The 25,320-nt window shown below is 44.3% G+C and overlaps 1 protein-coding gene across 6 annotated transcripts in view; it reads left to right on the top strand.

Annotated features, from left to right (window-relative positions):
- LOC126248551 (GATOR complex protein Iml1) overlaps window positions 1–24,660 on the top strand; it is a 637,798-nt gene extending 613,138 nt beyond the window's left edge. For all 6 annotated transcript variants that reach the window (XM_049949630.1, XM_049949665.1, XM_049949640.1 and 3 more), the window contains 2 exons: window positions 4,414–4,602; window positions 24,348–24,660. In XM_049949630.1, coding sequence (XP_049805587.1) covers window positions 4,414–4,602; window positions 24,348–24,527 — 369 coding nt within the window. In that variant the 3' untranslated portion in view covers window positions 24,528–24,660. The remainder of the gene's footprint in view (window positions 1–4,413; window positions 4,603–24,347) is intronic.
- Window positions 24,661–25,320: the final 660 nt, after the last annotated feature.

The following is a 25,320-nucleotide window of genomic DNA, read 5'->3' as shown; positions in this document are numbered from 1 at the left end:
AATAAGCTTCAGAATTGATAGGCCTTCCACATTTAATAAAACCAATGAACACAATTACTTCAGTGTCCCAATCCGGCTGACAGAGTTTGGTACACTATTTTTTTTATTTTTTGGGTAAGGCAGTATGTCCCCACACCATTGTCTACTGATTTATTACCAAGTTAGTGAAGGAAAGCGATGTCTTATGTCCAGTTAGGATTCCATTCAGTAGTCCTTACATTTACACATTGTAAAGAAATTCCAGAGCAGCACTCATCCATTGAGTTTCGTGGCTTTCAGATAGGAGTTTTGAAACCCACAAAGCACGGAACTGGTGCTACATTAATTGTGTGAGTGTGGTCTCACTCAAAATGCTTAGAGAAGTCTGTGGAAAGGTGTCCTACAGTAGAGAAAAACACCAATATTCATGAATTTTTTCATTATTTTTCGATGCCAGTGTGATACTGATCATAGATGGATGGTCGCTTATGTCATAACACGAATATTTATGCTTCCACTGTTATGAAAACAGTGCCATTGACACACAAAACTTTCAGTTATCAAATTTGATCTATGTATAGTACAATAGTGCAGATTTCACCACACACACACACACACACACACACACACACACACCAAGGGAGACCTGGAGACCCATAGTGTTCAGTTTTCGGTCCACTCTTATTCCTCATGTATGAGAATGACTTTCCACTTAATATTCTTTAAACAGAGTTGTTACTTTCTGCAGACTATACTAGTGTTGTAATACATCCAATTAGAGAGAAACCAACAGAAGCAATTGTTATTGATGATTTTTGAGAAAACACCATATTCAGTTCTGTACAACAGTTGATGCAGCATACAAACAAGAGTCAATAAACAGGGTAGACTGACACATCTTTAGAGTCATTGCAGTCTTTTAAAGGGCTTTTGAACATGTTTCCCAAAAACTATCTTTAGCAGCTAGTTTGACAACCCACGCTCAATGGAAATATTTTACACTTTGTAGCAACAAACATACTTTCAGACCTTGTAGCTACAAATGGGCTTAACTTTATCAATGGTATCAGTATAGAGAGAGGGGTTAGTGGTCATGATGTCATCTTAGCAATGATGATTAGTATAGTTAACAAATTAATCAAGAAGACTAGGAGAGTATTTTTGCTAGAAAAAGCAGGTAAGCATTTGCTAGTAAGAAGTTGCTAGCATCCCGCATAGGCAGTGAATGAAAAATATTTATGATGGAAGTAAAGTAATAATGGGCAAAGTTTAAACAAATGTCACTGATGCTCTGGAGAAGAATGTGCTGAGAAACTGGATTAAGGATAGAAAAGACTCACCATGCTTAAATAACAAAATTCAGAAAATGCTGAGGAAGCAAAAACTGTTGCACTCTCACTTCAAAAGAGAAATGCGCAAATGATGACAGATTAGTAGAGATTTGTGTGTCTGTAAAAAGATAAATGTGCAAAGCATACAACTACCACTTTCATACCTTAGCAAAAGATGTGGCTGAGAAGCCGAGAAAACTCTGATCCTACATAAAATGACAAAGTGGTCGAAGGCTTATATCCAGTCACTCATTGATCAGTCTGGTGTGGCAATAGAAGTAGGCAAAAGTAAAATCAAAGTTTTCAATTTCATTTTAAGTAATCCTCCACACAGGTGGATCATACAAATATACCTGCGGGCAAACTCCCATATAGAGGTCATAGTAGTAGACATCCCTGGCACAGACAATCAACTGAAAGAGTTGAAAACAAATCTGTCACCAGGTGCAGATGGGATCCCAATTTGGTTTTCCAAAGAGTACTCTATGGCATTGGCCCCTTATGTTGCTTGCATTTATCTCAAACCTTGCCCAGCACAAAGCCCCAAGTGACTGGAAAAAAGTACAAGTGACACCTATATATAAAAAGGGTAAAAGAACTGACCTGAAAAATTGCAGTTTTACAGTCCTTAACATGTTTTCCTGTAGAATTCTTGAACATATCATTAGTTCATATGTAATAACTTCTCTTGAGACAAAAAAGCTTCTGTTCACAAATCAGCACTGTTTTAGAAAGCATTGCTTGTGTGAAACACATCTTGTGGTTTTCTCACATGATAGTCTGCGAACTAGGCAGGTTCCATATTCCTAGATTTACGAAAAGTGCTTGACATGGTGTCCCAATGCAAACTCTTAATGAAGGTATGCTCATACAGAATAGGTTCCGAGAAATGCGAGTGGCTTGAAGACTTCTTAAGTAATAGGACCCAGTATGTTTTCCTCAATAGTGAGGCGAGTGTTCACCTGAGACAAAGGTATTATCAGAAGTGCCCAGGCAAGTGTTACCACTGTTATTCTCTATATACATAAATGATCAGCAGTCTGCGGCTGTTTGCTGATGCTGCGGCTGTTTGCTGATGGTGCTGTGGCATACAGGAAGGTGTCATTGTTGAGTGACTGTAGCAGGATACAAGATGACTTATACAAAATTTCTAATTGGTGTGATGAATGGCAGCTAGTTATAAATATAGAAAACTGTAAATTAATGCATATGAATAGGAAAACTAGTCCCTTAATGTTTGAATAAAGCATCAGTAGTGTGCTATTGGACAGAGTCAGGTCAATTAAACATCTTGGCATAATACTGCAAAGTGGTTCAAAATGATACGAATATGTAAGGATTGTAGTAGGAAGGTGAATAGTTGACTTTGGTTTATTGGGAGAATTTTAGGAAAGTGTGGTTCATCTGTAATGGAGACCACATGTAGAACACTAGTGCTTGAGTATTTTGGATCCCCACCCGGTCAGATTAAAGGAAGACATTGAAACAATTCAATGGCAGGCTGCTAGATTTGTTACCAGTGGGTTTGATCAACACTCAAGTATTACAGACATGCTTCAAGAACTCAGATGGGAATTCCTGGAAGGGATTCTTTTTGAGGAACGCTGTTGAGAAAATTTAGAGAACTGGCATTTGAAGCCAACTGTAGAACAATCCTACTGCCATCAACATCCATTTGGAATGAGAACCACGAACGTAAGATAAAAGAAATTAGGGCTCCTGCAGAGGCATATATAGACAGTCGTTTTTCCCTTGCTCTCTTTACAAGTGGTATGGGAAGGGAAATGACTAGTAGTGGTACAACGTACACTCTGCCATGCACTGTACATTGATTTGCCGAGTATGTATACAGATGTTGTTGTAGATGTGCCTGTAGAATGCTCCAAATTTTTTGGTGTAAACATTGATGAAAATCTGAAGGAGAATATTACAACCTGTTCAAACTATTCAGTTGAATTACTCTTGATCTTCATGTAACACTCTTAGTAAACAATAAAATCAATATCCTAACATATTTTGCATATTTCCAGTCAATAATGTCTTGCAGTGTTGTTTTCTGTGGTAATTTATCACTAAGAGAGAAAGTACTGATTGTACAAAAGCTACTAATAAGAATAATATATAAAGTTCATACACATTCATCTTGTGGCCACATTTTCAAAGTCATTTTGACTCTACATTCATAATTTTCACAAATGAAATTCTTCACGTATATTCCATTACAATTTGAAAAGAATACTGATGTCCATACCTACATCAATAGAAAGAAATGACCTTTATTACCAATTATTAATGCTGTCGTTGGGTCAAAAAGGAGTTCATTATGCATCAACAAAAAGTTTTGAGCATTTGTCCAGTAACATAAAATGTCTGACAGGTGTAAGATTGAATTTTAAATGTGATCACAAACTACTACATATAAGAATTTTCATTTAAAAACTTGTAGCTTATAAAAAAATAGAACTGAAAAGTAATAAGTTCATTAATCTTGAAACTAATCATGTATACATGTTCTGTAAACATTCTGTAGAGTCATTCAAACAATTTGTGAAATACGTAACTGAGTAATTAACTTACAGCTTTAAGATTTTTTGCCACTATAAACCGTATTGCTGAAATGATTTATTTGGCATGGTTTTCAGTTGCAATACTAATTTTGAATGGCTACTGCAGGTGAATGGAAAACAATGTGATTTCCTGCTATTACAGCTTGAATCTCTCTGATCACCCATGTAATACTGTATAGTAACCTATTTTATCTGTCTTCCCCTCCCGCCCCTGCCACTTTCTGGACAGCTCTCGTAATAAGGGCAGCAGTTGTCATCTTCTTACATTACATTATTCTGTGAATAGGAAATAAATTTTCTCTAATAGCAGCTTTATATCACAACCGCTCCAAGAATTCATTTCATTTCTGAATTATTGTGCAAGAGCTTCTGTGATTTTTTAATTCTGTTCAAATTCTTGTTTTTCCTTGAGCATATTAACCACCTTTCACAATAATTTGGAAAATAACTTGCACATTTTTGTATGATCATTATGATGTGTGTTTTGTTATATTATTTGAAATATTTTAGTACATATTATTGTAAATTTGTTGCAGCACACACACAGTCAAGGAGAACCAGTTCTGCAAACTAATAGTAGAGCAAGTTCAGGGGGGAAACAGCAACTCAATCAGGAAGGGAAAAGATATCCTGTACATTCTGAAAGTGCCTCAAGCCCACACGAGTCATACATTACAAGACATGTCAGTGAGAAATACAACAAAGATATAGGAAGTGATCTAAGGGTAAGTAGACCTTATTCTGCAAAACCTAAGGTAGAAAAGAAGGTATAAAACCTGAAAATACTGTGGTGAATAGTTTGTTACTGCCACTGTGGGAAGCTATTTTATATAGTGTACATAGTGTTTTGTACGTGCATCAAGTGTTGCAACAGTGATTGGTTTATTATCCTGTCCAACTTGTGGAGCTAATTTACATTAATTATATTTATTAGTGCATATAATGCACAGAAGTGTCAGAAGTGTGGCTAATCATAATTATAGTATTACTTGAATCACCCACATGAATTATACATACTACACCTAAACGACATAGTGGGTGGTTAACCTTCACAACATTACTCACTCCCTTACCCTGAATTAATTAGACCAAAAAATGATTTAACTTTGAATTAAAAACATATTGTCTGCTTAATATCTCTCATAACATCCATCAACAAACTGTTGGTCCTCTTTTGAAACTGCGACCAAGTGCAGAGTTGTCCACTCAGTAGTAAAACGTATTCCTGAGCACTACATTCTTGACTTGAGTAGCTGCTTCACAGTCCATGCCATATGATTCCTGATTCTGCCCCCCCCCCCTTTACCTCCATACCATATTTTTCAAATTATGACTATATTTGCTAGCCCCTACCCTCACCCAACTACATCCCTGTCCTTACGCCATCCGCTTCACTCATTCTACACTCACATTTTCTCTCTGAACTCTTCTTTCTCTGTTCTATATCATCCTCCCAGTCCACTCCTCTGCTTTGTGTGCTTTCATGGAACTCCCCATGCCTGTGCTGGGGGAACTCACTAGTGTCACATTTCTGTCCCATTCCTATTCCCATTCCTATTCCATGCTCCTTCACCCCCCCCTCCCTCTCCTCCTCCCTCTCCCTCTCTCCCCCCCCTCCCTCTCCCCCCCTCCCTCTCCCCCCCTCGCTCTCTCTCTCTCTCTCTCTCTCTCTCTCTCTCTCTCTCTCTCTCTCTATCACACACACATATCTGTTTGCGTGTGTGATGTGGCACACCAGATTGTTGAGATGGGTGATTTTGGGGGGTGGGGGGGATCCAGATGGCAACAGGAGTTGTGGAGCAGCCATTGACATTGGGTGTATTGTGCTTATCAGTGTGTTATGCCTCTGAGTGCACAACTCTACTCTTGGAAAGTGTTTGGCGGTGGCCATTCATTCAGGTAGACAGCTGGTTAGTGATCATGCCTACATAAAATTGTTGCATGGATTGCACCAGTGCTGGTGTATGACATGACTGTTTTGAGAGTTGCTCCTGCCTCTAATGGAATAGAATCAGCCTGTCCTCAGTTTTCACAAGCCCCTGCCTCACACCCTTATCCATTCCTGTCCCATTACCCCTACTGTACTCACACTCTCTGTTCCACAGTCTCTTTATTTTTCACTTGTGTTTGTCCTTCTCAATCCACTGCTCCAAGTCATCTTGCACTACCCACGGAGCTTCCTGTTTGTGCTCAGAATGTGCTCCCTGGTGCAAAATTCCTATTCTGTGCATCTGCTACCTCTTCCTCCTGGCCATCAGTTATCTTTCATGAAGTATCCCTCCCATTCTCTGTCTGCATGCTCCCTTCAACCCCCTCTACCCTTTGCAGCCTCGCACCCCAGCTGACCTGCTGCACTGGCACAATATAGTCAGCCCTGACAGTGTAGCCATATGGATGTGTGTGTATGTGTATGCTTGTATGTATTTGTATGCTGTATATATCTGAAGAGAAATTCATCTGAAATCTAGCAGATTTTTTTCAGTTTTGTTTATGTGCCTACCGCAACTCAGCACCTCCACTGTGAGCTATGTATATTCTGCAATAGACTCTCCATACATCTACATCTACATTCATACTCCGCAAGCCACCCAACGGTGTGTGGCGGAGGGCACCTTACGTGCCACTGTCATTACCTCCCATTCCTGTTCCAGTCGCGTATGGTTCGCGGGAAGAACGACTGTCTGAAAGCCTCCGTGCGCGCTCTAATCTCTCTAATTTTACATTCGTGATCACCTCGGGAGGTATAAGTAGGGGGAAGCAATATACTCGATACCTCATCTCGAAACCTGGCGAGCAAGCTACACCGCGATGCAGAGCGCCTCTCTTGCAGAGTCTGCCACTTGAGTTTATTAAACATCTCCGTAACGCTATCACGGTTACCAAATAACCCTGTGACGAAATGCGCCGCTCTTCTTTGGATCTTCTCTATCTCCTCCGTCAACCCGATCTGGTACGGATCCCACACTGATGAGCAATACTCAAGTATAGGTCGAACGAGTGTTTTGTAAGCCACCTCCTTTGTTGCTGGACTACATTTTCTAAGCACTCTCCCAATGAATCTCAACCTGGTACCCGCCTTACCAACAATTAATTTTATATGATCATTCCACTTCAAATCGTTCCGCACGCTTACTCCCAGATATTTTACAGAAGTAACTGCTACCAGTGTTTGTTCCGCTATCATATAATCATACAATAAAGGATCCTTCTTTCTATGTATTCGCAATATATTACATTTGTCTATGTTAAGGGACAGTTGCCACTCCCTGCACCAAGTGCCTATCCGCTGCAGATCTTCCTGCATTTCGCTACAATTTTCTAATGCTGCAACTTCTCTGTATACTACAGCATCATCCGCGAAAAGCCGCATGGAACTTCCGACACTATCTACTAGGTCATTTATATATATTGTGAAAAGCAATGGTCCCATAACACTCCCCTGTGGCACGCCAGAGGTTACCTTAACGTCTGTAGACGTCTCTCCATTGATAACAACATGCTGTGTTCTGTTTGCTAAAAACTCTTCAATCCAGCCACACAGCTGGTCTGATATTCCGTAGGCTCTTACTTTGTTTATCAGGCGACAGTGCGGAACTGTATCGAACGCCTTCCGAAAGTCAAGAAAAATAGCATCTACCTGGGAGCCTGTATCTAATATTTTCTGGGTCTCATGAACAAATAACGCGAGTTGGGTCTCACACGATCGCTGTTTCCGGAATCCATGTTGATTCCTACATAGTAGATTCTGGGTTTCCAAAAACGACATGATACTCGAGCAAAAAACATGTTCTAAAATTCTACAACAGATCGACGTCAGAGATATAGGTCTATAGTTGTGCGCATCTGCTCGACGACCCTTCTTGAAGACTGGGACTACCTGTGCTCTTTTCCAATCATTTGGAACCCTCCGTTCCTCTAGAGACTTGCGGTACACGGCTGTTAGAAGGGGGGCAAGTGTGTGTATTCTGCATTACTTGATTCACACAGATTAGCCTTTAGTGAAATGGTGCAAAATGAAGCATTACCCAAGATTTCCTTAGACCATACGTCTTTCTTCCATAAATTTCTTCTATTAGTAAGTTGTTATTTGAAACAAACTTTGAAACTGGTTTACATGATTCTTGCCTCAACACATTCTTGTTATTTCATATTCTTATAATATGACTTTGAGCAGAGCACTCAAGCTGAGACTATTTCTATTAAATTTTTATTATCATTAGGTAGGTATACATGAGTGCCATGTGTAACAGTTACTTTTTCTGGTATTTTTTTGTGTTATTTTCTCAGATAATGCTTTCATCATAAGATGTAGTTTTTCCATTTTGTTGTAAATATTTATTCCCATTAGGTTTATCATTAAAAATAACATCTAGTTTTAAAGGATTTGTATTTATTTTCAGTTGCTGTTGTATTCATCTGCATCAATTATTCTTTAATTGCTTCTCTATTAGTTACACTAAACAACACTCATCACACTTCTATCCTGCTTTAACATCAACTAGTACCAGACTCGTGTAACTGAAATTTAGCTCTTGCCATTCATAGAATCAAGAGTGGAAATAGGAATAAGCTTCATGGAGATGCACAGTTACTTACTTTAGTCCAGAAAGGTCTCTCTCTCACTCTCTCTCTCTCTCTCTCTCTCTCTCTCTCTCTCTCTCTCTCTCATAGCTGTATTAGTTACCAAGATAGTGGTATCAACTTTGCTTTTTCAAATGGAAATATAGTAATTTGTACTGCTAGTATAATAGCACTAAAAGAGACAAATTCAAAGGCATTTCACGCTTCAAAACCCGATTAGCAGTTCAGAAAAATTACGATATTTAGACATGAAACCAACTGGTATCTTATCGGGAAGTTTGTGTTACTGTGTGGATCTGTTGTGTCAGACTGATAGTGTTCTCCAACTTGATGCAGCTAAGAGAGTCTACTTACAAAAGTGGAGAAAAATTTAATTTGAAACTGATAGTAATCACACTTCCACTACATGTACATTTACATCTACATCTATACTCTGCAAACCACTGTGAAGTGCATGGCAGAGAATACGTCTGTTGTACCAGTTATTAGCATTTCTTCCCATTCCATTCATGTGTGGAGCATGAGAAACATGATTGATTGAATGCTTCTGTGTGTGTTGTAATTATTCTAATCTTATCTTCATGATCCCTATGTGAGCAATACCTAATGGGATATTGTATATTCCTAAGAGTTTTAGTACATGTGATTGGACCGACACATCAAGTGGAAGGCAAAGGATGTGGCATCTAAGTGAATATTGAGTCAAGCACCCATCTTGTTGGTACCACTGACATCATACTTTCTCTAGGAGAACCAGTAACACCTTAGTAAGACCCCCTGCGGGCCCAGGGGTTAGAATAGGCCCAAGGTATTCCTCCCTGTTGCAAGAAGAAACTAAAAGGTGTCTCACACTTTGAGCCCTTATTTGATGGTCCCCTGTAGGGCTTGACCTACATTTTTCAAAATTTTCCCAAAGAGCAAGCCAATTGGGGAAGGGTGCCTCACATGGTGCATCATGTCCATCGTGCATTGAGATCTTTAGCCCACTTTCTCGTTGTGGCATTGTAGTCCTGCTCATCCTCCATCTCTTGAGCAAGGACACTTTCCTGGGTGCATTTTCCTCCGCCCAATATGCAGTGTCGTTTTCTGTGCTGACAATGACCATGGAATTCTTTGCACCTCATATTCAGCATGGTAGCCAGTCCATTGTGGTGGAGCTGCCATGTACCCTGTTGGTTGTAGCCCCAGACTCCACAAGGATCCCTCTGCTGCTGCCTGCACTATTAACTCCCCACGTATGCCAAGGAGCAGATGCCTGTCACCCTGGGGCACTGGGACTCCCGGCAATGGCCATCTTGCCAGGTGGCCTTTGCTGCAGCTGGGTAGTGCGGGTGGGGAGGGCCCTGACACGTGATGAAGCATACCACATCATCACTTGATGGTGATCAAATGCCAGCAGTCTCTAAGTCTTCCAAGTCTGAGTACAATGTAAGGAAGTATGATCCTGAATCGTTCCCCTCCCTGGCCACATCATGGGAGGAACACCAGGCTAAGGATGGCAGCGAACCTTATTTGCCCCAGTACCTCATATGTACGAGAGCTGATGGGGACTCCTTTGTCTCAATGAAGCCTCAGTTTTTTGTAGAGCATTTAGAGGTCAAGTTTGGGGAGGTGGAGAGCTTGTCCAAAATGCGGTCAGGGTCAGTCTTGATAAAAACGGCATCTTCTGCCCAGTCATGGGTATTACTCGCTTGTGACAAGCTGGGGGATGTTTCCATTACCATCACGCATCACAAGAGCTTAAATATGGTCCAGGGTGTTGTATTTCACAGGGACCTTCTTTTGCAGTCTGACGAAAAGCTATGTGCCAACCTAGAGCGACTAGGGGTTCGTTTTGTCCAGTGCGTCTGTCGCGGTCCAAGAGATAATCAGGTTGCCACCAGTGCCTTCATCTTGGCCTATGAGTGTGACACATTACACGAGAAGGTGAAGGTGATGGTCTACTGCTGTGATGTCTAGCCATATATCCTTCCCACAATGCGGTGCTTTAAGTGCTGGAAGTTCGGCCATATGTCTTCCCACTGTACTTCCAGCATCGCATGTCGAGATTGTGGACATCCATCCCATCCCAATACTCCATGTGCCCCACCTCCCGTCTATGTCAACTGCGGAGAGCATCATTCCCCTTGCTTACCAGACTGCAGGATTTTACTGCGAGAAAGGAAAATCATGGAATACAAGGCCCTGGACCGACTGACCTACACTGAGGCCAAGAGAAAATTTGAGCACCTACATCCTGTGACTATGACCTCCTCTTATGCCGCCGCTATGAGAACAGTTGAAGCCCCATCAGTTCCGCGAGTTACAGTCAGCTCTCCAATCTGGAAGACTACACCTGCCCCCTTGATCGTGGGGGGCACTTCGCTCCCTGTTGCTCCCACACCACCTACCTCAGGAGCACTGTCCCCCCAACCATCGGGGACACCAGTCCTCACTTCTCAGCCAGAGAAGCATAAGTCTTCTTCGGCTCCTCTCACTACGAAGGGGTCCTATGGGTCACTCCCTTCCCAGGTTTCCACTAGTGGGAAAGATGACACCCTCCAGTGGGTGAAATGCCCAAAAGCAGCTGGTCATAGGGCTTCACGATCATCCTCAGTCCTGGTGACTGAATCAGTGAAGCTCTCCCATCCAGATAAACCCAAGGATCAGTGAGAGAAGTCCAAAAGGAAGGACCCCAAGACAAAGGGAATTGCGGTGGCACCAACACCACTTCTGCCTACAAGCTCTGCACATGAGGATGAGGTGAAGATTCTGGCATCCTCTGAGGACCTAGATCTCGCCAGACCCTCAGACACAATTGATATAGCCTGTTCAGGAAATAAGTCAGTGGCAGTAGGTGACCCTGAGGCATAGACTGCCTCATTGAGTGTTTCATGCCTTCCCAGTCTCACGATTATGTCATCCTCCAGTGGAATTGCAGCGGTTTTTTCCACCACCTGGCTGAGCTACGGCAGCTGTTAAGCTTTACACATGCTTTCTGTGTTGCCCTCCAGGAAACCTGGGTCCTGGCAGTGTGGACCCCCGCCCTTCATAACTACAAGGGATATTACAAGAACCATAGTGAATATAATAGTGTGTCAGGTGGAGTATGCGTTTATGTCCTGAACTCCGTATGGAGTGAACCTGTGCCCCTTCAAACTCCTCTTGAAACTGTGGCTGTCAGGATACGGACGACGAAGGAAATAACTGTCTGCAACGTATACCTCCCTTCCAGATGGTGCAGTACCCCTGAATGTATTGGCTGCACTGATTGATCAACTCCGTAAACCTTTCCTACTTTTGGGAGATTTTAACGCCCATAACCCCTTGTGGGGTACTGGCCATGGCAGAGATGTCAAAAATTTACTGTCCCAACTCGACCTCTGCCTCTTAAATTCTGGGGCTTTCACACATTTCAGTGTGGCTCATGGTAGTTACTCAGCCATTGATTTATCAATTTGGAGCCCAGGAATTCTCCCATCTATCCACTGGAGAGCGCATGACGACCTGTGTGGTAGTGACCACTCCCCCTTATTCCTGTCACTCCCCCGACATCGTGACCATGAACACCTACTCCGATGGGCTGTAAACAAGGCAAACTAGGTTGTCTTCACCTCTGTTGTCACCATTGAATCTCCCCATGTGGTGCCCCAGGTCACTACAATGATAATTTCTGGGTGGAAAATGCAATCCCTCATTCTCTAGGGTGCTCATGGTGAAAGACAGTCCCTTGGTGGTCGTCGGAAGTGGCTGAGGCAATTAAGGAGCATTGGTGAGCTCTACAGCAACATAAGCGGCACCCTTCCCTAGAGCACCTATTAGCCTTTAAGCGGCTCCGTGCCTGCGTTCGCCTGCTTATAAAACAACGGAAACAGGAGTGTTGGGAGAGGTATATGTTGATCATTGGGTACCATACATCACCTTCCCAAGTCTGGACAAAGATCAGACGTCTTTCTGGGTAATAGATCCCAACAGGTATCCCTGTCGTTAACATCAATGGCATGCTCTCTACCGACGCAAATGCAATTGCCAAGCACTTTCCTGATCACTATGCTCAAGCCTCTGTGTCGGAGAACTACCCCCCCAGCCTTTCGCACCCTCAAATGGCGGATGGAAAGGAAAGTCCTCTCATTCATTATATGCCACAGTGAACCCTATAATGCCCCATTTACAGAGTGGGAGCTCCTCAGCACCCTGGAACTTTGTCCTGACACAGCTCCGGGGCCAGATCGGATCCACAGTCAGATGATTAAACATCTCTCATCTGACTACAAGCGATATATCCTCGCCATCTTCCACTGGATCTGTTGCAATGGCGTCTTTCCATTGCAGTGGTGGGAGACCACCATCATTCTGATGCTAAAACCCAGTAAAAATTCACTTGATTTGGATAGCTATTGGCCCATCAGCCTCACTAATGTTCTCTGTAAGCTGCTGGAATGTATAGTGTGTCAGCGGTTGGGTTGGGTCTGGTCCTGGAGTCACATGGCCTACTGGCCCCATGTCAGGGCGGCTTCCACCAGGGTCGTTCTACCACTGATAATTTTGTGTTCCTCGAGTCTGCCATCTGAATAGCCTTTTCCAGATGCCAACACCTGGTTGCCATCTTTTTTCACGTGCATAAAGCATACGACAGGACCTGGCGACATCTTATCCTTGCCACATTGTATGAGTGGGGTCTCTGTGGCCCGCTCCTAATTTTTATCCGAAAGTTCCTGTAACTTCATACTTTTTGTGTCCAAGTTGGTGCCTCCCATAGTCCCCCCAAACCCCTGTATTCAGGAGAACGGCTTTCCACAGAGCTCTGTATTGAGTCTATCTCTATTTTTAGTGATCATTAACAGCCTAGCAGCAGCTGTAGGCCTGTTGGTCTCCCCTTCTCTGTATGTAGATGACTTCTGCATTTCATATTGCTTATCCAGTACTAGTGTTGCTGAGTGTCACCTGCAGGGAGCCATTCATAAGGCGCAGTCATGGGCTCTAGCCCACAGTTTCCAGTTTTCAGCTGCAAAGTCGCGTGTGATGCACTTCTGTTGGTATCATACTGTTCATCCAAAACCTGAACTTTATCTTAATGATGATCCACTCACTATAGTGGAGACATTAATTCTTAGGACTGGTTTTCGATGCCTGATTGACTTGACTACCTCACCTTCGTCAGCTTAAGCGGAAGTGCTGGCAGCATCTCAATACTCCCCGCTGCCTGAGCAACACTAACTGGAGTGTAGATTGCTCTATGCTGCTGCAGCTCTACAGAGCCCTAGTTCAATCCCATCTTGACTATGGAAGTCTGGTTGTCGGTTTGGCGGCACCCTCAGCATTGCGTTTACTCGACCCAGTGCACCACTGTGCGTTCGCCTTAGGTGGGGGCTTTTAGAACGAGTCCGATGACCAGTGTCCTGGAGGAGACTGGAGTCCCTCCATTGCGGATTCAACATGCTCAACTGCTCACCAGTTATGCTGCGCACATTTGTAGTTCTCCTGCGCATCCAAATTACCGTCTCCTTTTCCCACCCGCGGCAGTTCATCTCCCGCATTTGCAGCCCAGGTCAGGGTTCACGATTGTGGTTTGCGTGCGATCCCTTCGATCTGAACTGGAGTCCTTCCCTTTACCACCTCTACTTTAGGTCCATTCAGTCACACCTCCATGGTGTACCCCTCAGCCGAAGCTTCGTCTGGACCTTTTGCACAGCCCTAAGAACTCCGTTAACCCCGCCGCTCTCCGCAGTCATTTCCTCTCTATTCTTGATGTGTTCCGGGGCTCTGAAGTTGCTTACACCGATGGCTCGATGGCTGACGGTAATGTAGGCTTTGCCTATGTCCACAGAGGCCATACTGAACAGCATTTCTTGCCTGCTGGCTGCAGTGTTTTCACTGCAGAGCGGGGCCATATCTCGTGCACTGCAGTACATCCGTTCCTGTTCTGGTGAGTCGTTTCTTATCTGTCCTGACTCCATGAGCAGCTTACAAGCTATCAACCAGTGCTACCCTTGGCATCCTTTGGCAGCGAATATCCAGGACTCCACCTCTGTCTTAGAACTGTCCAGTCGTATAGTGGTGTTTGTGTGGACCCAAGGACATGTCAGAATCCCAGGCAACGAACTTTCTGACAGGCTGGCCAAACAGGCTATGCGGAAACTGCTCCTGGAGATGGGCATCTCTGAAACTGACCTGCGTTCTGTCTTACGCCGCAAGGTTTTTTGGCTTTGGGAGACGGAGTGGCGTAACAGTATGCACAACAAACTGAGTGTCATTGAGGAGACTGCGAATGTGTGGAAGTCTTCCCTGCAGGCTTCGTGCAGGGAATCAGTTGTCCTTTGTTGGCTCTGCATTGGCCATACGTGGCGCACACATGGTTACCTCCTCCGTCGCAAGGAACCACCTCAGTGTCGCTGTGGCTCCCAAATGACAGTCGTCCACCTCTTGCTGGACTGCCCACTTTTAGCTTCTCTGCGGCGGACTTTTAACTTTCCCAGCACCCTACCTTCGGTGTTGGATGACAATGCCTCAACAGCAGCTTTAGTTTTATGTTTTATTCCTGAGGGTGGGTTTTATCATTTGATCTGAGTTTTAGCACATGTCCTTTGTTCCTCTGTGTTGTCCACCTTAGGGCTTTTAGGGTGGAGGTTTTAATTGGTTGCAAAGTGGCTGGCTTCTCCTTTTTTATTCTCATGGTCAGCCAGCCATGGTAATCTGCCTTCTTGATTTTAGTTTCTTCTCCCTGTTTCTCATGTCTTTCTGAGGTTTTCTTGTCCTGTTTTGTCCATTGTAGTGTTTGTTGTCCTGTCATTCGTCTGGTTCTTCCTTACTCCTGTTATTGTGCTGTATGTCTTCATTTTTTTCTCTCCCTTGGGTAATTGTTCTACTGGGAACAAGGGACCAGATGACCTCGCAATTTGGTCCCTTTCCTCCCCTTTTAAAACAACCAACCAGCCAAACTTGGTGAGAAAGTGTGCCCTTCATCCTTTACCCAGTAAGGTTTCTTCAGTGAAGTAAGGACCAGTCATGTAGTCTCCAATAATCTTGAACAAGATGTTCACACTCTGTTGCCCCACTTGCCTCAACCAGAGTAGATTTTCGTTGGCCCGATAATGCATATATCTTACATTCAGCCTTCCATGATTTATAAAGGTGGCTTCATCGGTAAATAGAATTCTTTGAAGAAAGAGCATATGTTCGTGACATTGTATTACAATCAAGTGACAGAATTCCATGAGTCTTTTGCAGTCCTGCTGGTGAATGAATACATGATATGGATGGAAACAATGTCCACAAAATATGAACGATGTTGGGATGACTTATTCTAGTGGCACTTCCAATATTCCTGGAGCTAAAATGTGATTTACAAGCAACAGCTGCCAGAAAGGCTATCTCTTTTGCTCTGCCTGTTGTCACATGTGCAGTATTCCAGTACCCTTTCCAAATTTATGCTCAAAGTTGACCAGAAATTGTCTGCCATTCACGCCTTACATGATTCAAGCACTACCAATTTCATGCTTTGCGAGAAAAAACCAAGCATTGATATAACACCTCCCCCCAAATTCTCAATGTTCCAGTTGGTGTTGAACTATGTAGTTGTCTGCTCCGGGAATCACCTATGTGCAGTGTGAGGTATAATGCATCTTTGTTGTTGGAGAAAAAAAAATGTAGATCGTAAATTTAGATTTGAAATCACTGGTTTATTACTCAGTAGGTTCATTTCAACTTACGGTCATGCACTACTTCACCATAAATGACACTGTTGCGCAATGTAATAATATAAATGCTCATGACAAACGTGATGTGTGTCCTCTTTCAAATCCAAACGTGATCTTCCACTTTGATGTCCCAGCGACAAATGTAGTGGCTGTAGCCAAGAGTCAATGCATTAGCTACAATTTAACCACCTTATGGACGTGACAAAGGGAAGACAATATTTGTGATAAAAACTAAACAGATGTTGGTCATTTTCATGTAATAATTCTACTTATATGCGCAGATCATTAATTACAGAAACATAATTTATAGTTTTTGTGTTTGACAGTACAGTGCACATGGATCTAGTACTTGTTTTGAAATGTTTTAAGGCAAGCTTATGTTTTAAAGTTGCTTTTCTCTGAAAGTGATGTTGTAAGTTTTGTATATTACATGAGTATTGTAAAAACCAAATAGAACTCCAGTGTCAACAGTTGGGAAAATTAAGTTTGTTTTAGAATTTTGATTTACAGTTCAGTCAAAATGTTTCATATTTTAACAATAACTTAATGCAGCAAATTTGACAAGATTTAAAGTGTGCTATGAATACTCCATCTTCTAAGCTTTCTGATAAGCTATAAAATTTCAAAAGTTAATTAATTTTTCCGAAATAAGCAAATTATTAAATCAAGTAAATTGTGAAATTAATTTCATTTTGTATTCTGTAACTGTTCAGAATGCTTCTTGTTTTATTATAAAAATTGTGGTCATTATCAAAATAGATTGAGTACCATTCATAGTGAAATTGTTTCACTATATGTTAGTTTTGAATATGTACATATTGCAAATGTTGTTGTGAGTATGGTTTATTGAAATAAACCTTCATTTGCTTGGCTAATTGTAAGAATATAAATTGAACATTACACTGTTGTACAAGTACAGGTCTCAAAGATAGTACACCACCGTTTATTATTTAAATCATAAGTTTTATATACCAACTACTGAGCACACAAACTGTTAATGAAGAACCTGGTCCACAGCAGCAGGTGTCGTACTACCATATATATGACCAGGTTCAGTCACCTGATACTCCAGCTGTTATACCATTCAATAATAATTTTTTGCACGTTCATGGAACTTGTCATTCTTGTTGGTCACCTTTTTGCATACAGCCCGGTTGTTCTCTTTGTGTTCCTTCTCCATCCTCCTCAAAGAAGTAACATTTCTAGTTTCTCTTGGTATGTGAAAGACAATTATTGGTTTTCAAACTAATCAGCTCTCAACACACATGAATGAATGACACAGTGGAATGAAAAGAGACTGTACATCAGTTAGTGAGGACCTACAACTCATTTGAGGGTGAATAGAATTATGTTATAACAGTACCTGAAGTACCTGAGATAGAGCAGATTCATTCTGTATAGCAACAGGCAGGACTGACCAATCCTCAGCTTGGGAAAACTGAACAGCATCTCAAATCAGTATTTCAGCTCATGTATTCTTTCTTCAATTTTTGCACATGATGCTGAGGGAATATGGTATAGTTGTAGGTAAACAACTAGAATTCTCTCATATACAGATTTATTCTCACTTAGCTTCTACACAGATACAAGTCCGGAGGCTAACTGCCGTTAGCGTCCAACATCCTGCCCCAAAGCCCTCTCCTCAAAGATAGCACACTTGCGCACAGAACAAATATCGATATTTATGGCGCTCTACGCCACATAGCTCCACCCCCACCCCCCCACCCCCACCCAGTATGAAGTATGTCCCTGTGAATGGGGGGGGGGGGTGAGAAGTTAGGAAGGTAACGCACAGTTCTTCTGCGTCAGGCGGAAGCGGTCGACTGGTAGGAGACCAGGGGGTGAAACCCGGTACGTCGACGGTGAAGTCAGCAAGCGACGCCGGCGGCTGAAGACGACGTCCCGTCCTGGAGTGGAGGTGTAGCACTTCGTCAGCCGGCAGACAGAGAATCACATCACCTTGCCAGAAGGCCTAACAAAGGCACGCAAATTGCTACATGCAGCACTTCTGCTTAATTTAAAGCGGCGCACCACACGAGATTCTGCACTTCCTCCCTCAGTATTGTCACACGCGAGTACCACACACACCGTATCGCCATCTACGACAACAGATAATTTATGTATGTCATCAGGGTGCACATGTGAATTCTTGGATGGTACCTGTACGAGCAATGGTAGGGAGGCAGGGAGGTGTGGGAAAGCCATGGCAGGGGGAAGCATTTGCTAAGAGGGGGGTGGCAGGTGCACTGGACTGCGCAGGAGACAACCTCGGGCGATCAGCTGACAGACAAGGGAGCGTGACTGAAGGCAACGAGGAGCCAGCGTGGATTGAACGGCGTCACAAAGAGCTGCCACACGAAGATGGTAACACAATGGTAGAATCCGAGTGGTTGGCAGTTCGACTGCGAGGGCTGTGAGGAGTGAAGCCCCGAAAAGATTGGCCACTCGAATTAGATGAACGCGGAGAAGGAGCAGTGCTCGGCAGAGAAGCACGCTGTCGAGAATCAATACCCAAATGCATGGTGCGGGAAGATGGATGGCCACTCGAAGCAGGAGTGGGAGAAATAGGGGCAGAATCAAGGAGGTTCACCTGAGGCTCAATGAAAGCTGGTTTCACTCGGTTGAGTGAGACCGTGGTTACAGAGTCTTTTATGAGGAGATCCATGTTATTCTCAGAGCGTTTGACGACCTAGTAAAGACCTGTGTAGGGCGACTGAAGCGGGGCTTTGACTGAGTCGTCTCTGAGAAACACGTACTCACAAGAGTCTAGCGTGCGCGGTACGAACATGCGCGGAGGTGTATGAGCAGCCGGAGGTGGCGGCTGAATTTTGCTGCAGTGCAAGCGCACCCGCTTGAGAAGTGAAGGGAGTTCAGAGGGCTGTGGAAGTGGGATCGGAGTGACTAATCCTCCAGGCAAAACCAGAGGTTGGCCATACACAAACTCGGCTACGGAACCCTTGAGGTCTTCCTTGAAAGTCGCACGAAGGCCAAGGAGCATGAAGGGCAGTGCCTGCCTCTCTCCATAATGAGTCATGGCAACGCAGGGCAGACTTTAAGATGCGATGCCATCGCTCGACAAGCCCATTGCTTTGGGGGTGGTATGCAGAAGTATGAATTTTGGCAATACCACACATTTTACATAAGTCAGAGAAAACTGAAGACTCGAATTGTCGCCCCTGGTCAGTGGTGAGGTAAACAGGTGAGCCAAATCTAGAGATCCACGAATCTAAGAATGCTCTACTTACTGTCTCGGAGGTAATGTTCGGAATAGGCACAGCCTCAGCCCACCGAGTCATCCTGTCAATAGCTGTAAACAAGTAACGGAAACCTTCGGAGGGGGGCAAAGGTCCTACGAGGTCGACATGAACATGGTGAAACCGGCCTGGCGGTTGGGCAAAACAGCCAAGGGGTGGAGAAGTGTGCCTGGAAACTTTGTTCTGTTGACACACCATGCATGCCTTTGCCCAAGACTGACAGTCACGGCGCATGTCTCTCCAGACAAACCGTTCAGTTACCAGATGGGTGGAAGCTTTGACACCGGGGTGTGCTAATGTGTGTAGCTTGTCAAAGACCTGGCGTTGAAGGGGCTTACGAATGAATGGCCGCAACGTACCAGTCGATTCATCACACCACACTAAGTCAGATATGCCAGGGAAAGTAGAGCGTACCGGTTGGAGAGAGGAGCTGTGGTCTGAAATTAACTGCATGGTATCGGGGTCTGCCGATTGCAACCGAGGTAGGTCCGTTAAGTCAATTGAGGTTGTGACAGCACCAACACGCGAGAGAAAATCAGTGACCACGTTGTCCGCTCCTCGGATGTAGCGAATGTCATTTGTAAATTGCAAGATATAATCGATGTGACGCAAGCGTCGTGGGGGCGGATCAGCCGCAGGATTTTTTATGGCAGGAACCAACGGCTTGTGATCAGTGAGCACATAGAAATCTCGTCCCTCAACATAAGTTCTGAAGTGTCTTATGGTCTCGTAAACTGCAAGTAATTCTCTGTCGAATGCTGAGTATTTCTTCTGCACGTTGTTTAGCTTTTTTGAGAAAAACTGCAGGGGAGTCGTAACATCGTTGTATGTCTGACTCAGTACTGCGCCGATAGCATTGTCACTAGTGTCAGTAGTGATAAACATTGTGGCATCCGCCCGTGGGTGAGCAATAGTGACAGCAGAGGCCAACAGCTGTTTGAGTTCATTAAATGCCTTGTCCATGTCTGGTGTCCATGGTACCTGGCGGGTGCCAGAAGTTTGTGGGCCAGCAGGAGCATCTGTGAGAGGAGCCTGCACTGCAGAAGCGGCTGGCAAATGTTTCCGGTAATAATTAACTGTTCCGATGAACCTGCGTAATTCCCTATAGGTCTGAGGGCGTAGCATCTCGAGAACAGGCTTGATCTTGTCCTGTGGTGGTGTCAGACCGTCCAATGACACAACATAACTTAGGAATGTGATGGATGACTGGTGCAATTGAGTCTTTTTATTGTTCAGTTCAATAACAGCGGCTGCTAAAATATCCGTCACGACTTGAACACGCTACTCACTCTATTCTAAAGTAGAAGCAAAAACCAATATGTCATCCATGTATACGAAACAAAAGTCTAGATGGGATAAAGTTTGATTGATGAAACGCTGCCACGTTTGGGGGGCGTTTTTCAACCCAAACGGCATAAATTTGTATTGGAACAGCCCGAAGGGAGTGGTTATGGCAGTCTTTTCAATGTCCTCCGGAGCCATAGGAATCTGATGAAATGCGTGCTTACAGTCCAAAACAGAGAAGTACTTTGCACCTGCGAGCGCATGATTGAAGTCTGCGATGTGTGGAACCGGATATTTATCAATGATGGTGCGGGCATTTAAACGCCTATAGTCTCCGACCATACGCCAAGTACCTTCTTTCTTTTGGTCAAACAGGATAGGACTAGCCCAACAACCGGAAGAAGGTTCAATTATTCCCTTTTGTAACAGATCGTCCAATTGTTCTTTTGCAATTTTCATAAATTCCGGCTTGAGGCGGCGTGGGCGTTGCGATATGGGCGGCCCATCGGTTAGACATAACCGATGAACTGTGCCATTAGTGACTACTGCAATATGTGGCGCGGCACGACAGTCAGATGTCTGTGAAGCGGAGCAGGCAGTGGCGGCCGGGCCAAGCTGTGGCGCTGAGGGCACAGAAGTACAGGTGTGCCACCCGCTTGTAGGCTGCGTAAAGGCCACACACGTGTTAACATGGGCGAGGTTGGTACACTGGTTCTTGGTAGCGGGCCGTGCTGCTACGAGTGCTGTAGGCACGAGTGCGCGTGGCCGGACAGCAGATGGCCCTAGTTCATTGCCACGAGCTTGGCAAGTTAATTGTCCATTCGGAACGCAAGGAGCATGAGCACTCGGGCATACCCTATCATTACAAAAGGGGGTGCTGACACAGTTTACAGAGTTCACAACATTGTCGTTAACGTGCGCGGGCACGGGAACACCAGATTGGCACCGACTGACCTTGTCTGTAGCCGACGAGTCGTCTGCTTGTAGTGCCGCGAGGCGTTGTTGTGTGGAGGCCAACTCGTGGTGTATGTCGCGGAGATGCAGCAGCATTTCCTTACGTTCCATCCGCAACTTCGAAGACTTGGCGCACTCCACTAGCCACTTGTTTGTCCAAGATTGCAGCTCCGAGCATAGGTTTACACACTTCTTAGCACAGCACACATGTTTGGTGTTAGCCGAACTGTCACTTGGCGAAGCGAAAGGAATATGTTTGTTAAGGGAGGGGTAAAACACAGTATTTTGCACAAAATCTAGTGACAACTGATAGTGCTTGAGGAAATCAATTCCGAGAATAGGTTCTTCAATTGTTGACACTAGAAACGTCCATTCCAGCTTGCACTCGGGCGAAAGTTTCACTGTATACAGAGTGGAACCCGAACACTGTAGGGTAGACAAGTTCACTGCACAAAGTACTGTTTTGTGTGGTTGCACTTTATTGGTTGCTAGGTGAACCGGCAGCAAAGAGACGTCTGCGCCAGTGTCTACCAGAAAACATACACCTGATCATAAATCGCGAACATAGACTCGACCACACTTACTGTTATTGTCCGAAACGGAGTGCAACGTGGGATGATGCCTGTTGTTTACATCGCAGGAGATGGCACTGTAGCCTACCTGCGGTTGGAGTTTGGGTAAGAACACGGTGACTGGCATTTGCGAGCTTGCTCCCCGAATCTCGCGTGGAAGAAACAGTAAGGTTGGGCGGGCCTGTGCTCCTGTGGGTAGTTGCTAGGTGACGGAGTATGTGCCCCAGAGTCTTCCACAGAGGCCGATGCACTGTTGTTGCGGGGAGTTGAAGGTGCAGGCAGGGCAGCTAGTTTAACAAACTTGTTGTAACAGCACCAGACAAGGGCGTGGCGTCAGAAAGCGTCTTAATGTGGTCACGTCCAGAATGCAGTGCACGGAGCTCATGTTGCCTGGCGGAGTATGCTCTGTCGGCGGCGCGTAAATATTCATTTACTGGCCTATCTTCATATGCAGAGATTGCAGTCTGGACAGGCAAAGGCAGCTTTTCAGTCCAGATTTCTGCGAGCGTGTCATCAGGCATAACTTGCTCATCGACGAGAAGACGGATGCACCGCCACAGCTGGGACGGAGACCTGTCGCCGAGATGCTCTTCGTAGATGAGCTGTCGCACATTTTCTCTCCTGGTTTTAGAGACGCGCTCCAGTATCGTCTGTTTCACCGCAGCATACTTCCCTGCTAGGGGGGCTGCTTTGACCAGATCGTAAATTAAATCGACGCGGTCGTGAAGATGTTTAATGAGGCAGGCGAAGCGTGCGTCATCGTCCAAAGCACAGACATTGAATGTTTGCTCAACCAGGTTAAACCAGAACTCCGGGTGAGTGGGTTTAAAGCCTGGTAATTTCGGCAGATTCGGCACTGCAGAGGTTCGCCTGTTACTTCGGACTTAAGTAGAGCATGCAGAAGATTGCGAATCCGAATTATTGGCGTCCCGTAATGCGGGAATCGCGAAATTCACTTGACGCCGTGGGGGCAGCTGAGAAGCGACGGACGCTCGAACGGTGTGAGGATCGTAGTCAAAATGTGCATTCTCATTGACGTGGTAGCTCGGAGAGAAGCCACAAGTGCTTAAGTACGCCGGTGAATGTCCGTTATGCACACAGTATTCACTCGACCGTGAGTGGTGGGGCTGGTTGTAGATGTCGGAGTAATTACTGTCCAGCACAGAATTGTTGACCTGATTAGAAGCAACACAAGGATCCCACACACGTCCACTAGGATGCACACTCGGTGTGATATTTGCTGTTTGGCGAGCATTGAACACCTGTTGACTAGCCGGCGCGGAAGGATACACACGTGGCGGGAACTGATTCGAGTTTGAATTTACTACTGGATTTTCCAAAGTAGCAAAACCTTGCTCGACACCACAAACTGTATTGAATTGTGTGTTCGACACAGGAGTAGGAATGTTCCGACCAACACTCTGTGGAGAACATGTGGGAAGGTCCAGGCTAACAAAGCCAGAGTCCACGACTGTTGGGGGTTGGAAGAAACTGGTGGCACTCGATGAATTCCACTGCATGTTCTGGCTGAAAGATTCCGAAGATTCTTGCGGCATGTCCACTATGACGGCAGGAGTGCTGGAGATCTGTTGCTGGAATCCGGGCGGCGGTGAATGCTGAAAGGCCATTGTCTGGAGCTGAACAAAGGCCCTCGCGATCGCGGAGAAACCCGACGTGGTAGGCGCGTAAATAACCTTCGGGTGGTAACTCGGACACGTATTACACAAAAACGGGGTCACCAGTGAGGGAATATGGTATAGTTGTAGGTAAGCAACTAGAATTCGCTCATATACAGATTTATTCTCACTTAGCCTCCGGACTTGTATCTGTGTAGAAGCTAACTGCCGTTAGTGTCCAACGTCCAACATCCTGCCCCAAAGCCCTCTCCTCAAAGATAGCACACTTGCGCACAGAACAAATATCGATATTTATGGCGCTCTACGCCACAATGCGAACATCCTCTGTTTTGGGTACAGTTTACTTTCAGTCCCAAATCATAGTCATTCATTAACGATTGAATTGAATTCCTGGAAATAACTCCAAAATAGTGTGTGGGGAAAGTTTAAGAGTATTAAAGTAAATGTAAGCCAAAATAGTTTACCATGTAATTGGTGCATATGGTTACAGATATAATTCATCATATGTTTAGGTTGGATTCCTGTGGTCATGGAACCATATGGTTAGCCGCCGATGGAAGTCATCATCTACACCGGCTACAGGGGATGAAGCATTCCAAACTAAGCTTCTGAGAGATTTCCGTGATTTTTGTGCAAATGGCAACAACAGGCTGCAGAATTACTGGAACTCATGTTGGCTTCTTAAGAAGTGATTGTTTCTTGTTTTTTGTTTGTTTTTGGTTCCTATTTTAAAAGTTTTGTATAAAAGTAATGTTTTGTGTATCTTGATTAGCTATGTTTGTACAAAGTGTCTAATGGTAAAATATATTTTTCTACAAAAGCGTATATTTGTTTTCATGTTTTAATTAACATTCTACCTTTCCATTTCACATTTTTCTGCATCTGAAAAGTAGTCTTACTTTACTTTAAGCTTCCTGCCTACACTGTTGCTTTTCTTCTGTTGTTGTGGTCTTCAGTCCTGAGACTGGTTTGATGCAGCTCTCCATGCTGCTCTATCCTGTGCAAGCTTCTTCATCTCCCAGTACCTACTGCAACCTACATCCTTCTGAATCTGCTTCGTGTATTCATCTCTTGGTCTCCCTCTACAATTTTTACCCTCCACGCTGCCCTCCAATGCTAAATTTGTGATCCCTTGATGCCTCAAAACATGTCCTACCCACCGATCCCTTCTTCTAGTCAAGTTGTGCCACAAACTTCTCTTCTCCCCAATCCTATTCAATACCTCCTCATTAGTTACGTGAACTACCCATCTTATCTTCAGCATTCTTCTGTAGCACCACATTTCGAAAGCTTCTATTCTCTTCTTGTCCAAACTAGTTATCGTCCATGTTTCACTTCCATACATGGCTACACTCCATACAAATACTTTCAGAAACGACTTCCTGACACTTAAATCTATACTCGACGTTAACAAATTTCTCTTCTTCAGAAACGATTTCCTTGCCATTGCCAGTCTACTTTTTATATCCTCTCTACTTCGACCAT

This window comes from Schistocerca nitens, chromosome 1, assembly GCF_023898315.1.
Source record: "Schistocerca nitens isolate TAMUIC-IGC-003100 chromosome 1, iqSchNite1.1, whole genome shotgun sequence".
Lineage (NCBI taxonomy): Eukaryota > Metazoa > Arthropoda > Insecta > Orthoptera > Acrididae > Schistocerca > Schistocerca nitens.
The sequence above is the reverse complement of the archived record's forward strand: the minus strand, read 5'-3'. Positions and strand labels throughout refer to the sequence as shown.